At 47.2% G+C, this 14,475-nt stretch overlaps 4 protein-coding genes across 5 annotated transcripts; 1 reads left to right on the forward strand and 3 right to left on the reverse strand.

Annotated features, from left to right (window-relative positions):
* Positions 1 to 294: 294 nt before the first annotated feature.
* LOC127753695 (uncharacterized) lies at positions 295 to 1,985 on the reverse strand. Its single transcript, XM_052279106.1, has one exon. It carries the CDS (start codon positions 1,887 to 1,889, stop codon positions 606 to 608), a length of 1,284 nt encoding a protein of 427 aa, XP_052135066.1. The 5' UTR covers positions 1,890 to 1,985; the 3' UTR covers positions 295 to 605.
* Positions 1,986 to 2,024: 39 nt separating this feature from the next.
* Positions 2,025 to 3,994, reverse strand: LOC127755414 (aldehyde oxidase GLOX-like). Its single transcript, XM_052281089.1, has one exon. It carries the CDS (start codon positions 3,877 to 3,879, stop codon positions 2,149 to 2,151), a length of 1,731 nt encoding a protein of 576 aa, XP_052137049.1. The 5' UTR covers positions 3,880 to 3,994; the 3' UTR covers positions 2,025 to 2,148.
* Positions 3,995 to 5,400: 1,406 nt separating this feature from the next.
* LOC127754577 (long chain acyl-CoA synthetase 9, chloroplastic-like) lies at positions 5,401 to 11,015 on the forward strand. Of its 2 annotated transcripts, none has more exons than XM_052280153.1 (12): positions 5,401 to 5,651; positions 6,086 to 6,609; positions 7,050 to 7,130; positions 7,322 to 7,594; positions 7,728 to 7,859; positions 7,950 to 8,123; positions 8,215 to 8,444; positions 8,623 to 8,740; positions 9,221 to 9,352; positions 9,434 to 9,568; positions 9,642 to 9,848; positions 10,426 to 11,015. In XM_052280153.1, the coding sequence occupies exons 2-12, from the start codon at positions 6,163 to 6,165 to the stop codon at positions 10,588 to 10,590; spliced, it is 2,094 nt and encodes a 697-aa protein (XP_052136113.1). In that variant the 5' UTR covers positions 5,401 to 5,651; positions 6,086 to 6,162; the 3' UTR covers positions 10,591 to 11,015. The 2 variants fall into 2 exon arrangements, with proteins under 2 accessions (XP_052136113.1, XP_052136114.1); XM_052280154.1 differs by having other exon boundaries at positions 5,401 to 5,638.
* Positions 11,016 to 11,146: 131 nt separating this feature from the next.
* LOC127754578 (V-type proton ATPase 16 kDa proteolipid subunit) lies at positions 11,147 to 13,347 on the reverse strand. Its single transcript, XM_052280155.1, has 3 exons — positions 13,113 to 13,347; positions 12,513 to 12,798; positions 11,147 to 11,566 (listed from the first exon to the last, which is right to left on the reverse strand). Exons 1-3 carry the CDS (start codon positions 13,189 to 13,191, stop codon positions 11,434 to 11,436), a joined length of 498 nt encoding a protein of 165 aa, XP_052136115.1. The 5' UTR covers positions 13,192 to 13,347; the 3' UTR covers positions 11,147 to 11,433.
* Positions 13,348 to 14,475: the final 1,128 nt, after the last annotated feature.

Genomic DNA, 14,475 nt, shown 5'->3' on the forward strand with positions numbered 1-14,475 from the left:
TCATTTCCTTTCTTTTCCCTTTTTCGGTAGAACATTAAGGCAAACAATGACAGGGACGATCACAAGTGACTCTTTAATCGCTTTTCATTCTAACCATATTTGGTTAAATAAACATCAACTTAGGTATGTGACTATATGAAATATCAATTAATGGACTCTTTCAAAACCAAGGGACACATCAAGACACAAATCATTGCAATTTATGCTGCTGAGAATTCCATAAGATAGTAGTTGTAGTAAGGAACATCAAATTAATATATGTTCAGTAAGAAATGCATAAAAAAAGACAATACATAATCGCCTGCTAAAATCCATTACTAGTAGTAGATAGCACACTACACCATGTTCTTTTCATCAACCGCACACATAAATGTGAAATATATTAATTCATCAGCTATATGCAAAAACAATAACATAAGACAAGATAACTTACAATACAGAACTGGCTACATACTAAACCAATGCTTTTCCAAGCCACAAGAGTCGACCTTTACGCATTGCAAGGTTTAGTAGACTTCAATGAAATTCCAGTGACAAACTCATGAGAAAAATGAACTCTTTTATCACCACTGCAGAAAATCTTACAAGATGTAATGCAATCAGAATCATTTCGACAGGAGCAGTACATCAGGCTTCCGCTGTTTGCCTGGTGTGTTTGGCTTGGAGCTGGGTCTAGAGCTCGACGCGGTGCTACCAGCTGTGCCTACTGACACGATTGCCCCAGAAGCTGCTGCAGCTGCCTCCTTGGTAGCCTTGCGTGCGCTTTTGTCGAGCTCGATCAAGCTACGGGACGCCAAGATAGCCTGTGGCACAAGCTCATGACACGCGCGGGCATAGACAACCCGCACAGCTTCTGCGGCGGCATCCCGCACCTCCGTCGGATTCAGCGGAGCTAACAGGCAGTGACCAAGAACTCTCATCACTGGCTGTAGAAGCTCCCATGGAAGTGGCACCCTCCCCTCTCTCTCGCCACAATTCCGACCATTGGTGTCTCCGTTGACGCGCATCTTTGCCATTTCCTCCTCCAAGGCCTTCCCGTTCTCGGCCTCCGATGACAATGGCGAAACGGACCCCAATGAATCAGCCTCCTCCTCTTCCAACTCCTCATCAAGCTCAAATCGGCACTTGCAGTACTGCCCCGCCCACGCCGCCACGGCGTTGCAAGAATCCACCTTCGATGCAGGCGGCATCTGCGAAATCTTGGCATAGTACGCCTCGAAGGCAACTCCGATAATCCCCGCGCGCTTGGTCGACTTCACCGCCGCCTGTGGCTCAAGCGGCGGCGATAGCACCCCGACCACAACATTCCCCGCGGGTGGGGGGATCGGCGGCGGCTGCGGCCGGCGAGGGGACTTCGAGCTAGGGCTGGACAGCGGCGTGTGGTAGAGGGAAGGGACGGAGAGGTCGGGTACCTGGACAAGGACGGGCTTGCCCTGGCGATTCTTGGCCTCGGAGGAGTAGACGGCGAGGAGGACGGCCTCGAAGCCGGAGAGCGAGGAGGGGAGCGCGGGCGGCAGGCGGAGGAGGTAGAGCGACGAGAGGAGCGGGAGGAACGCGAGCGCGGCGAGGCGGAGGTCGGGGTCCGGGGACAGCAGCGTATCGTAGAGCCAGTGGCAGGCCGGGTCGTCGGCGCCGCCCCCCGACCGGAGCGCCGCGGACAGCGCGGCGTACGCGGCGGACGACCGGAGCAGCGCGCGCGCCGGGCGGTCGGAGTCGGCGAGCGCCGCGACGTCGGAATCGGCCGGCGCCGGGAGGATGGACGAAAGCGCCAGGATGCGGGACCTCGCCTGCGAGACCGACTCCCACCACGACGGGGTGGGGTCGGATGCGGACGCCGCCGACGAGTTCGACGGCGAGGCCGCCCCGGCGGCGGACGGGGACGGAGGCATCGCCGGCGGCAAGAGAGAGAGGAAGGCGAGATGAGATTTGGGCGATCTCTCTCCACAGCTCTCGAATCGAGGGACCTTTCTGAGTCTCGCCTACTTCTCCAGGGGCTCTTTTGTAAATAAACCACAAGCCCGAGGTGTTATTACTAGTACTACTAGTAGGTGGTAGTTGACCATTTCTTTTTCTTTTCATTTTTTTTGAGAGAGAAAAATAGTGAGACGTGGCAGGTGACTGGTTCACACGTCGACGTCGTCGTCGTCATCACGTCGCTGCACCGAGCGGCCGCATGCGCACCCATGCCGCGGTGCTGGGCACGCCGGCGTGGAGCACGAACCAGAGGTAGTACCCCGGCGGCGCCACCGACGGCGACGGCGGCGCGGCCACCTGCGCCTCGTACAGCCCGGCGGCCAGCTGCGCGACGGTGCCCACGGCCAGGGACACCACCCTCTGGTTCATCCCGAAGGAGTGCGTCGCGAACGCCGGCGCCACGGCCGCCACGCGCACCTCCTCGGGGCCACCGGAGACCGCGCCGCCGGGCACCTCGAACCTCACCGCCGCCGCCTCCCCGTACCCGACCTCCGCCGGCGCCGCCACCAGCCGCGGCCGCACGCCGTCGAGCCGCGCGTCGAAGTATGGTGGTAGGAACGCCTCCAGGCTGAGCTCTGTCGGGTACGTCACGTTGTCGAACACGTAGCCGACGTGCGGGTTGCTGCCGCCGACGAGCACGCGGCCGAGCGTGTCCAGCGTCGCCGACGAGTGGTACATCCTCGGGATGGTTGACGCGGCGAGCACCTCGAACCGCGCGCCGAGCTGCATGTCCGGCTTGTACAGCACCGGGTAGGTGACCGGCTCGCGCCCGAGCTCCCACCCCGCCGTGCCGGCCGCCGCGCCGTTGACGATGAGCACGTCGCCGGTGGGGAGCAGCACCATGTCGCCCATGGCGCGCGGCAGCGGCATCTCCTCCATCGCCCACACCGGGTTCGCGTCGGTCGGCGCGATCCGGCCGCAGGTCCGGTCGGCCGGGGCGAACGTGCCGTTGCGGAGGGCGAGGCGGTACGCGCCGCGCGGCGCGCCGCCGCAGACTAGCACCTCGGCGTGCGACGGCGAGTCCGGCCGGAGCGGGAGGAGGACGGAGGATCCCGACGAAGGGTAGTTCCTCGGCACGCCGCCGGGGATGGCGGGGAGGCGGCGGAGCGGGGCGCGGTTGTAGGGGTCGAATACGACGGCGCGGTCGTTGGCGAAGACGAAGACGGTGGCGTCGGGGAGGAGGTGGAGGAACGGGTAGAGGTTGTCCTCGGCGTCCATGTCGGTCGTCTCCTCCAAGAACGGGAACAAGGTCGGCTGCGGCGCCGGCGCGTCGTCGTGGGGGAAGAACTCGAAGTTGAACTGCCGCCGGCCGCCGAGGATGAGCACGCGGCCGTCGGCGAGGAGGATGTCGGTGGCGTACCACCGCCGGACGGCCAAGAACGACGGGAGATCGACCCACCCCGTCGACGGCGAGAAGAGGCGCGCGATGCGCTCGCCATTGGAGAACCCACCGGTCTGCAGCAGCGTGCCATTGGGGAGCAGCGCCGCGGACGAACACCATGGGTTGGTGGCGAGCGGGTACGGCCGCAGGGCGTTCGACCGGAGGTCGAGCAGCACCGAGTGCGCGGTGCAGTCAACGGCGCCGCCGCCGCCGCCGGCGAGGGCGGTGGTCGCCGCGGCGGCGCACGGCGAGAGCGCGTCGAGGGAGATGTTGGAGGGGCCGGAGTCGGTGCGGTCGAACATGAGGACGTAGTCGCCGGGGAGCAGCTGCATGTGCATCGCCGAGACGCCGGTGTTCTGGTGCAGGAGCTGCCACTCGCCGGCGAGGACGACGGCTGGCTGCTGGGCCACCTCGGGCTCCTGCCATGGGTCGCCGCCGATGGCGTCACCGGCGGCGCCATGGGCAATGTAGATGGTGATCAGGAGGAGGAGGAGGAGGGAGAGGAAAGGTGATGCCTTTGGCATGGTTGCTCTGCATGCATGTAGATTGATCTTTAAGCTGTCTGATGCATGGCATTGCTGTGATGTGATGCACAAGGGTTTGTACAAAAGTGTGGTGAGTTTTTTGGTACAAGTTTGGTTTGAGGAGGTTGAAGGGAATTCACATTTGATGGTTAAACCTTCAAACTTTAAAATTCAGTTTAGGTTATCAAATAGTTTTGTGGCTCCGCTCTGTTTAATTGCTACACCTATGTTAATCTGATCGAAAACTATATTTGTGTTTTCACATCATGGTCTAAGTACTAAAACAAGAAGACGAGCAAATAATGGTTGTGTTTGGTTCCACGCTAAAATTAAAAGTTTAAAGAAATTGGAACGATGTGACGAAAAAGTTAGAATCTAAACAAGGCCAATGACACAATTCGATGATATTTAATTATTGTCGTTTACGTTAGTTTATTTTTCTCATGGGATAATTTTCTTGGAGGCAGTGGCATTTCCAGCAGGATTTCCTTTGGTTGGTTTGGAGTTAGCATCGGAAAAGAGAGAGCCAATCTCTTGACATCACGCCCTATTGATGAAAGGGATTTGTGGTTTCTAGTAGGTAGAAATTGCAGTTAGGAGACCGGTGATAAGAACAATAAGATAAAGGGATTTGATGTTTGCTCTTGTTTAGTTCGAAACTTTTTCTTTAAACTTTCAACTTTTTCATCACATCAAAATTTTTCTACACACACAAACTTCTAACTTTTCCGTCACATCGTTCCAATTTCAACCAAACTTTCAATTTTGGCGTGAACTAAACACACCCTTTGTCACTCTATTAGTCGAGTTTCTTGCCATTGTGTTTGTTTTATTGGGCCCGCTTCAATAATCGGGTCGAACACATTTGCTACTAAACTTGTAACTAAAAAAGCACCTTGTGTCTCAATTGTTTTATCGATACACATCTAATCCAGTTTGAACTATAAATTCTCATATCGATGGTTTCCTCTCCACATGGTTTCTTAAGGACACGTTTAAATCTTAAGTAAGAAAAATTCTACTCCTACTTTGCTAAGGCACGAGAGGCATTTGGTACAAAGGGAAAAAAACATAGCTTTTAAGGCAAGCCGCACATAACCGCCTCAAAATCCTTGCCCACCAAGGATGATCGGCTCTCCTCCATTGATAAGCAATGGATGCGGGCGGTTTTCTTTAAACAACCGTAAAACCAAATGAACGCTCCTGCCATAGGTTATAGCCAAACGTGGCTGCCTTGGCAATAGCGATCCATATGATTTGTGTTGGTGATAGATGTTTATGTTTACAGAGCTGCTCATTATGTAGTATGTTGTGATGGTTTGTCGTAATTGAAAGGATATAAAAAAAACAATGTTATAGGCAATTTGCACCATTTATAGTTTTTTTTCTTGAGTTCAAACTTTAATTAATTATAATTAAAGCAGATAGAAGAGAGCGGGGCCCACTTCCAATTTGCAATCGTCTCCTCCCACAGATCGCGATCGCCGCCGGAGATCCCAAAACCAAAGCCCCCCCAAAGCCCAGCAACAACATCACAAAGCCCACCCACCCACGCACCGCCACCACCGACGTACGGCGCCAACGCTCCCGCTGACGCTCTCGCCGTCGTCACCCACCCCCCCTCGTTGGATTCTCCGCCCGCGCCGCCGTCCTCTTCCTCCGCCTCCCCCCCCTATTTCTCTCCGCCCCCCACCCGCCACCTACCTGCCATTGCGCTCTCCTCCTCCTCTGCCTCTCCCGGAGGCCGCCTCCTCCGCCGGTGAGTGACACAGGTAGCTACTGCTACTAATACTAGTTCCCTGCATTACCTTCTAGAAGCTTCCGCAGCAGCATCCAGTAGGCGGGGGTGGGGTCTGATCCGTCCGCTGGTTTGATTTGGTGGTGTCTCTGCAAGGCAACTAGTAGGATCTTGTAGAGCAATGCCGCAGTGGGTTTTTCTCGACTAGAGGATCTTGTAGGATGGAGTGGACTACTACGTTAGATTTGAATAGCTCCGCTCGCTGCGAACGAGTTGCTCCAGAGGAGAGGAGTCCGACTAGTAACATTTTCTGCATCTGGGGAGGAATTCAAAACTCGTTTGTTTGGGGGGAGGATTCTAATTCTAATTGATTGTAGACCACTGGATAGCAATGCCTTCCCCTTTTATGTATCTGTGTCTGTTAATACGCGATAAATATCTGATAATGTAGCTACATTATCATTTCAGGTTTATCACTTGAAAAGTCAATTGCAGATCAGTGCCGACACTCCGCGGACTAGTAGCTTTGTGTAAGGCTGGGAAATATGAATCCTTATTTCATCGGCTTCGCTATCCCTTTTCTGGCATCTCTGCTGTTCACCAAGAGGAAGGGTGAAAAGAAAAGGGGAGTGCCGGTTGATGTGGGCGGAGAGCCCGGCTATGCGATCCGTAACCACAAGTTCGAGCGGCCCGTCGAAACGCACTGGGAAGGGGTTTCCACGCTTGCGGAGCTGTTTGAGCAGTCCTGCGAGCAGTATGTCTACATGCCACTCCTTGGCACCAGAAAGCTCATTTCGAGGGAAATGGAGGCAGCCCGCGATGGGAGGTCCTTTGAGAAGCTTCATTTGGGGCAGTATGAGTGGAAAAGCTATGCTGATGCATTCAAGACTGTCTGCAACTTCTCATCTGGTTTAGTGCGAATTGGGCACCAGAGGGATGAGCGTGTTGCTATTTTCGCCGATACACAGGCCGAGTGGCAGATTGCATTGCAGGTAGCTTTCTCTACCCACGCGCTCCTATAACTTCCATAGTTTTTTTGTGTGTACATAAAAGGTTTGAATTTACATGATGCGGACTGTTCTTGAAGTGTCTCAACCTGTCCTTTTCACAATGTTCCATCACCATCCTTGCATATATAAAGTGAAATGCGCTCATGAGAACAAAAGGAACTATGTGCTATCTAGATAGATATGACAAGACAAAAATGATCAAATTATTGACACAGCTGAGTATATAAGAAGTCATTTACATTCTCTCATGAAAAACTGATTTTGTTGAACATTGAACTGCTTCAGCTTAACCATATTGATATTCTCACTTAGTTGAGAAATCAATTATACTGTTGTATTTCGCTTATGTTCTTCATGTTATGCTAGCAGTTAGCTCCGTGAATCATTTGCAAGTTGTCTAACCATTCTTTTCTATTTGAAAGGCATGCTTCAGACAAAGTATTACGGTTGTCACCATTTATTCCTCCTTGGGCGAGGGAGCGTTATGTCACTCACTAAACGAGGTCAGTTGACTTTCTTTTTTTGACGAAAAGTCACTTGAATTTTTTCTCATCCTGTCCATCATTATGGTAACAAAACCTCAACCAAAGTGAATTTTGTTGGTTATCTTGAACAGTTTGGACATAACAATTTATTCCTACTGTATCTGCGTCGTGATATGATCTCTAACTTTGCTGCTGTTTTGACTCTTTAGACTGAGGTAACTACCGTGATATGTGGAAGGAAAGAACTGAAAAAACTTGTTGACATAAGTGGGCAACTTGATACTGTGAAACATGTCATCTACGTAAACGAGGAAGGCGTCTCTAGTGAAGTATCCTTAGCTCAAAAATGCACCAGCTGGAGGGTTGAGTCATTTGAGGAGGTAGAGAGGTTAGGATTGGAAACACCTGTAGAAGCAAAGCTGCCTCTTCCGTCAGATACTGCGGTGATAATGTATACAAGTGGCAGCACTGGAATGCCCAAGGTTTGTTCAAAGATTAGTTGATTTTTTTGTAGTGCCCATGTTGGATTACTTCACGATATGGATATTACTAATGGATGTCTTTTCTCAGATCATCTGCTTACAACTCCTCTCATTTGTACTTTTTTTTCCACAGGGAGTCATGATGAGCCATCGCAATGTCCTGGCTGTTGTATCAGCTGTTATGACCATTGTGCCTGCACTTGGCAAGAAGGATGTCTACTTGGCATACCTCCCATTAGCACACATTCTTGAATTAGCAGCTGAGGTAGGTGTCAGATGACATATTGAAATCTCAGTCTATTCCACATGTTGGTTTTGTTGATGCTGATGCACTTTATGCAAATGTGATTTGTAGACAGTTATGTCTGCTGTTGGGGCTTCTATAGGGTATGGATCACCACTGACCCTGACTGATACATCAAATAAAATAAAGAAGGGGACTCAGGGCGATGCTTCAGCTCTGAAGCCAACACTTATGACTGCAGTACCTGCTATACTTGATCGTGTTCGTGATGGTGTTAGAAAAAATGTATTGTTCTTTACAATGATATTATCCATTGTTTCTTTCTGGCCTTCTTGCCATCTTGACCATTTGTTTTTTTCATGATGAGATGAATTAGGTTGATGCAAAGGGTGGTGCAGCAAAGAAACTATTTGATATTGCCTATAGCCGTCGGTTAGCTGCTATCAATGGAAGTTGGTTTGGTGCATGGGGATTAGAGAAGCATTTGTGGGATATGCTTGTCTTTCAGAAGGTGCGTGCGATCTTGGGAGGAAGGATTCGATTTATACTTTCAGGTGGAGCACCTCTGTCTGGAGATACTCAGAGATTTATCAATATATGCCTTGGGTGAGATAGTACTCTTCATTATTTTATAAGCCATTCTCAAGTCTCTTTTGTTAATATCAAGTTATTGTTTTTGGTCCACTTGTGTTTACTGTGATTGAACTTCACAATATTCAAATCTAACTTGCATACTGCATTTTAAACCAAAACAATTGACAGGTTTTGGGTTGTGCTGTTGCAGGGCTCCAATAGGGCAAGGATATGGTCTTACTGAAACATGTGCTGGCGGGACATTTTCCGAGTATGATGACAATTCTGTTGGCCGTGTTGGTGCTCCATTGCCTTGCTCATACATTAAGGTACATTAAAAAATATGTTTTATTATTTTGGTAGGGTGTATTGTATCCTCATTTCCATAGTAAAGTTATTGTTGCCATGCATGTTATCACTGTGATATAAATTGTATCCTCATTTCCATATATTCATATGTACGAAAGATTTCCGCTAAGTGCAAAAAGATATTGTTTTTCTTCGTATTAGAGATCACAGATAAACTTTTGTGTTCAAATTTTTGACATGAGGCGTGGAATTGCGGATAGCTTTACTTGACCACTAGCCTTACAGCCAGTCCAGTGACATTGTGGATAGCTAGTTTACACAAAGCTATGCATGTAATCTTTTGCACGCTTCACTCAAAAAAGAACATCTATTTTGAAATTTAGTGTATTATGCCCATCCAGTTTATTTTGGTTTTCTCCTTCATGTTGAGATTCAGAAGATTAATATCTTATCCCTCAGATCTTATTCTTTCCTAACGTAATATGAATTGTATATGATAGTTGATAGATTGGGCTGAAGGTGGATATTTAACTAATGATTCACCAATGCCTCGGGGTGAAATAGTTATTGGAGGTCCAAACGTGACAAAAGGCTACTTTAAGAATGAGGCAAAAACAAATGAAGTCTACAAGGTATGTTACGATAATATGCCAAAGCAATCTGTGCTGTGAAGCCCATGATAACTTTTCTTTAACAACACCAATTTATTGAAGGATGATGAAAGAGGCATGCGGTGGTTCTATTCTGGTGACATTGGACGTTTGCATCCAGATGGTTGCCTTGAAATTATTGACCGTAAGAAGGACATAGTCAAGCTTCAACATGGTGAATATGTATCTTTAGGAAAGGTAAGCTAAGCTTCCTTTTCCAGCCAAATTAGCGGCAGTCAGCTATTGTAATCTAACTATTATAAAACCACAGGTGGAGGCTGCTTTGAGTGTGTGCCCATATGTTGACAACATCATGATCCATGCTGACCCCTTCCACAACTACTGCGTTGCACTTGTTGTAGTTGCACACAGTGAACTGAAAAGCTGGGCCTCACAACAAGGCATCACGTATTCGGATGTTTCAGATTTGTGTGAGAAGCAAGAGACTGTCAAAGAGGTCCTTCAATGTTTAGCAAAGGTGTGTATTCTCCCTGCGTTTTAATTAATTAGATATATCTGATTAATCTAGCAATCCATTAACCCTCAATATTTCCATCAAAATTAACTAGTACTACTTTACTAATGATTGCATTCCCTGGATGATTCAGCAAAACATGATCTCTTCTATTTTTCTCTCTTTTGAGAGTGGCAATGTGGTATTGCCGTACCAATATGAGAACAACGGAGGATATGTTGGACCTCATAGGTTATCAGTAGAATCAGGAAAAGAACACATTATAATCTTCCAGTAAACAGAGAATATAACCCATACACTAATATGCAATTTGATATGATCATAACCTGCGACGATATCTCCATATTTTGCGTGCAAAAAGGATGTACATTCATGAGCTCAACCAGTTATCATGTGTACGGTCCGAATGGTCGATGCCAAATACCAATTTTTCACTCTCAGTATGCAATGCAACCCCACATTGCACGCACCGTAACAATCTCAAAACAAATTGAATCTAGCAAGCTTATTAAGTAATATCAATGCAAGACATGCAAGTCTTATGACAATTGGATCGTACTGACGTGTGTTTGTTCTTAAGGCTGCCAAGCAAGCGCGGCTGGAGAAGTTTGAGATCCCAGCCAAAGTCAAGCTGGTGCCGGAGCCATGGACCCCAGAGTCAGGACTCGTCACGGCTGCCCTCAAGCTCAAGAGGGAGGCCATCAAGAAGGCGTACGAGGATGACCTTGCGGCGTTATACAGCTAAAAGTTGCCGCTGCATTCTGTTTTTCTGATACTGAAGAAAAATCAACAGCACGAGTTCTGTCTCGTGGCAATAACAAAATTTTCTTTCCTAGTTTCGAAACATCCAAAAACCACTGTTTTTGCAATGGCATCAGTGGGTAGCGATGAAACAGATGTAGGTCAATGCATTTGGAAGAAGCATTCCTGAAATGGGGAACAGGTAGATTTGGAATTCTGTGGTATTGGCCTTGTTTCTTGTAAATTACCTGAGATTTTCTTAGCTCTTTGAGAGGTTATCTGAGATTTTCGGTACAAGAGATGCTGCAATAGGGTAATGAATTGAGTCAACAATAGTTACAGATTGGTTGAGCACTAGCAGCGTACGAAATTTGGTGCGATTGTACAGAACGGCCATTCAAGAGGAAAAGATCACCTTTCTTAGAGCAACATCTGAGAGTAATTAGCCTACTCATCTCAATGAACACATGAGCTTATCACACAAGTCGGATGATATAATGATGACTTGAACTCATAACAAAAAGGAGCATTGATGATTTTTGCAATCCAATACATTAGAGTGAAGGGATGAACATAATATATTGTAATGATTTTATTTTGCTACAATGCCGTGTTTTTTATTCACCACGAATGAGATTAAATCCGTTTGCTCAGGAGCAGCAAATCCAGCCTAACCCAAAAAACTTTGCATGAACCACCACAAAAGAAACAAAAAGGACTGGAAGTGCCACCTTCCTTAAGCTACAAATCGATCTTTTAATACATTAAACTAGAGCTCCCAAGTAAGTTTCAGGTTTTCTCAAGAATATAGCCAGTGGAATAACAGCGGTATGGTACCGCAAAGTGCCTAATCTGCACGAGATTGGCCGGCACGGGATGAGAGGATGATGCCCACAATGAGACCATACAGGGCAAGCGCTTCTGCGAAAATGAGGATGAGGATCATGCCCACGAAAAGCTTTGGTTGCTGTGCATTTGCCCTGCAAACACCAACAAGAGATATCAGAATTGTAATCCAAAGTAGGCAGCTTAGGAGTAGCCTCAAGCCCTCAACACAAAGGGTAGTCATGAACACCTAGGTGAACACCAAAAAAGCAGTGAAGCACATTTCGATCATATGATATCATAGTAACATCACAATCTAATAAATCATCCCAAAATTAACCTTCTAACGTCAAAATTTCTAAGAAACAATATGTACGATTATACAATAACACACTTGCCATCATGAATGGAATCATATTCCAGTTAAGTGCTAAAATTGTGAAAGTAGATTATTTACATTCAAATCACAACTAGTCAGCATTACATCGTTGAAAAAATTTAAGGCATAACACCTTGACCACTTGTTTGCTCTTCACACCACAGCACATTTTTTCAGTTGTTAAAAGTTAAAACTTCAGCAAAAAATACCAGAGAGCAGTACCAAGAACAACATCATTATTCAGTATATGCTACGTATTGAAGTGCCCACGAGGAAAGAACCCCCCATAAATAAATGCTAAGAATTTATAAAGCCTTGGCACTTATAACTTATTACCATCTAGACCACAAGGATTTACAAACAGGAGGATCCAGAAATACCATATAAGGATTATATGAGCTTTGTTCTTCATTTCCACAGCCTTAAAGCCATTGAAACGCACAACCTTGTAGGTAACAGCTACTCACTACCAGTTCAAGATTAACTACTAGGCTAATACAAGAACACAATGAATACAAGTTATCAAACAGACAGCGCTACAAAAACTACATACAGATCCCTTAATCATATTTGGTAGCAAAACAACCTATAGAAAGTCTTCTAGAATTGTTAATCAACCTGTAGCTTCCATCATAAAACCATACTTAATCACCAATGCACAGCAGTAACAGCATATACACACTAACTACATCACAGATCAACAAAGCAGGCAGCATCTTTACCTGACACCAGCATCACCGACGATGCCGATGGCCATTCCGGCAGCGAGACCGGCGAGGCCACAGGCGAGCCCGGACGACAGATGCGCGTAGCCGTCAAAGAGGTAGTACGGCTTAGCCTTGGGGTTGATCCCTGTACTGATGATGACGGCGATGATGAGGCCGTAGATACCGAGCACACCAGCCATGACCACGGGCACGATGGACTTCATCACGAGCTCCGGGCGCATCACGCCCATGGACGCCACGCCGACGCCGCTCTTCGCCGTCCCGTACGCCGCACCCATGCCTGCAACAGATCGAATGAAAGCAAATAAGCAAATCCCCCCATCAAGAACAGAATCCAAAGCTCCCAACTTTTTTTTCCCCACAAATCCGATCTCCAATCGGGTCAAATCTAGCCACGCGAAGAAGAAAATTCGCACTCAGGGCGTCACAGATCGCGCGAATCGGAGGGGCGTGGACCTCCATCACCATCGAACCAAATCGCAGGATCAGCCAGATGGGGGAAAGAAAAAGATGGCGACTTTGATTGGAAAAACTGGAGCTTTCTACACCTAATCGCTTGATCGGGGGAAGAGGAAGAGGGATGGCGGAGATTACATGAGAAGATGAGGGCGGAGGCGGCGCCGAGGAAGCCGAAGAAGGGCGCCGTCTCATCGCCGCTGAACACCGACGACATCTTTGCTCCTCTTCCTTCTCCGGCGAGATCGGTTGATCGATCGATCGATCTCTTCTTCTCTCGCGCCGGGTCGCCTCGTCGAAGATGGGAAAGGGAGGAGGAAGAAGAGAAGATCTGTCGGGTTTGGTTTTGTTGTGTTTTTTTTTGGGGGGATTTCTGATCTGATCTGAAGGTCTCTGGAAGCGAGCGACGTCACGGTTTTCTTTCTTTTTCGTTTAGGTCCCTGTAGTTTGTCCGTACTAAAAAAATTATCTGAAATCGACAGTTTGCCAGCCCATTGCGGTATTATTTCCATTCGGGCCTTGTTTAGATTCAAAATTTTTTCTTCGAACTTCCAATTTTTCTGTCACATTAAATGTTTGGACACATACATAGAGTATTAAATGTAGACGAAAAAAACTAATTGCACAGTTTACATGTAAATCGCGTGACGAATCTTTTGAGCCTAATTACGCCATGATTTGATAATATACTAATAATGTATATTAAATTGCACAGTTTGCATGTAAATCGCGTGACCAATTTTTTTTGTTATTAGTATACATTTAATAGCTTAAATGTGTGTCCGTATACTTAAAAAAAAAATTGGCACACGAACTAAACACAGCCTCGGTATGGGAAATTTTGGATCCGGTTTAGTGTTGTCTGCAGATAAAAATTTTCTCCATGTTAATCTAGGGCATTCAAATTGGAAGGGAAGAAATTTATGTGTTAACATCAATTGTGGTTTCATCGAGTGACATTTTGTAGCGCTAGTATTATTGTCTTCATGCTTATGAGTAACATATTATAGCAATATTATTTTATATCTTGTGTATGAATGTAAAGTTATCCAAATTTGATCAAATACCATTGTTGTATTCAAAATTTCATGTTCATGATCAACATGTGTACTTGTATATAATCCTAAGTAGACCATTTTATAGGACATACACGACGGTGGTTTCAGTTAATTCGTGGGTGGTCTAGATGAAGGATACGGTAGCAACGGCTAGTGGCGGTCGGCTAGTACAAAGCAGTCAGCAGGGTGAGCGATGGTTTGTGCTTCTGCTACCGGTATTGATGCTTCTTGTTTGTTCGGTTGTCTCATGGATAATGTCTTGGGGCCATGGGGGAGCCGAAAAAAACAATATAGTGCAAAGCCACTCGTAGGTCATCTCCTCCTCAATCTCCCCTATTGTCTTCCGCCTAACTATAATAAGACAATAGTTTGTTAGTCATCATTTAAGCCATTTCAAGATTAAGGCAATGTGGGGTTTTGCGAAGTTTTTCATAATTCACCCT

Source organism: Oryza glaberrima, chromosome 11 (genome assembly GCF_000147395.1).
Source record: "Oryza glaberrima chromosome 11, OglaRS2, whole genome shotgun sequence".
Lineage (NCBI taxonomy): Eukaryota > Viridiplantae > Streptophyta > Magnoliopsida > Poales > Poaceae > Oryza > Oryza glaberrima.

What these genes read in the sequence shown, in the direction of transcription:
- LOC127755414 (XM_052281089.1), bottom strand. Translation starts at nt 3,879, where the DNA reads ATGCCAAAGGCATCACCTTTCCTCTCCCTCCTCCTCCTCCTCCTGATC.
- LOC127754578 (XM_052280155.1), bottom strand. Translation starts at nt 13,191, where the DNA reads ATGTCGTCGGTGTTCAGCGGCGATGAGACGGCGCCCTTCTTCGGCTTC. An exon ending in CTCCGCCCTCATCTTCTCAT is followed by an intron (nt 12,799 to 13,112) that starts GTAATCTCCGCC and finishes GATCTGTTGCAG; the next exon opens with GCATGGGTGCGGCGTACGGG. An exon ending in GTCGGTGATGCTGGTGTCAG is followed by an intron (nt 11,567 to 12,512) that starts GTAAAGATGCTG and finishes TGGTGTTTGCAG; the next exon opens with GGCAAATGCACAGCAACCAA.
- LOC127753695 (XM_052279106.1), bottom strand. Translation starts at nt 1,889, where the DNA reads ATGCCTCCGTCCCCGTCCGCCGCCGGGGCGGCCTCGCCGTCGAACTCG.
- LOC127754577 (XM_052280153.1), top strand. Translation starts at nt 6,163, where the DNA reads ATGAATCCTTATTTCATCGGCTTCGCTATCCCTTTTCTGGCATCTCTG. An exon ending in AGTGGCAGATTGCATTGCAG is followed by an intron (nt 6,610 to 7,049) that starts GTAGCTTTCTCT and finishes TCTATTTGAAAG; the next exon opens with GCATGCTTCAGACAAAGTAT. An exon ending in TTCTTGAATTAGCAGCTGAG is followed by an intron (nt 7,860 to 7,949) that starts GTAGGTGTCAGA and finishes TGTGATTTGTAG; the next exon opens with ACAGTTATGTCTGCTGTTGG.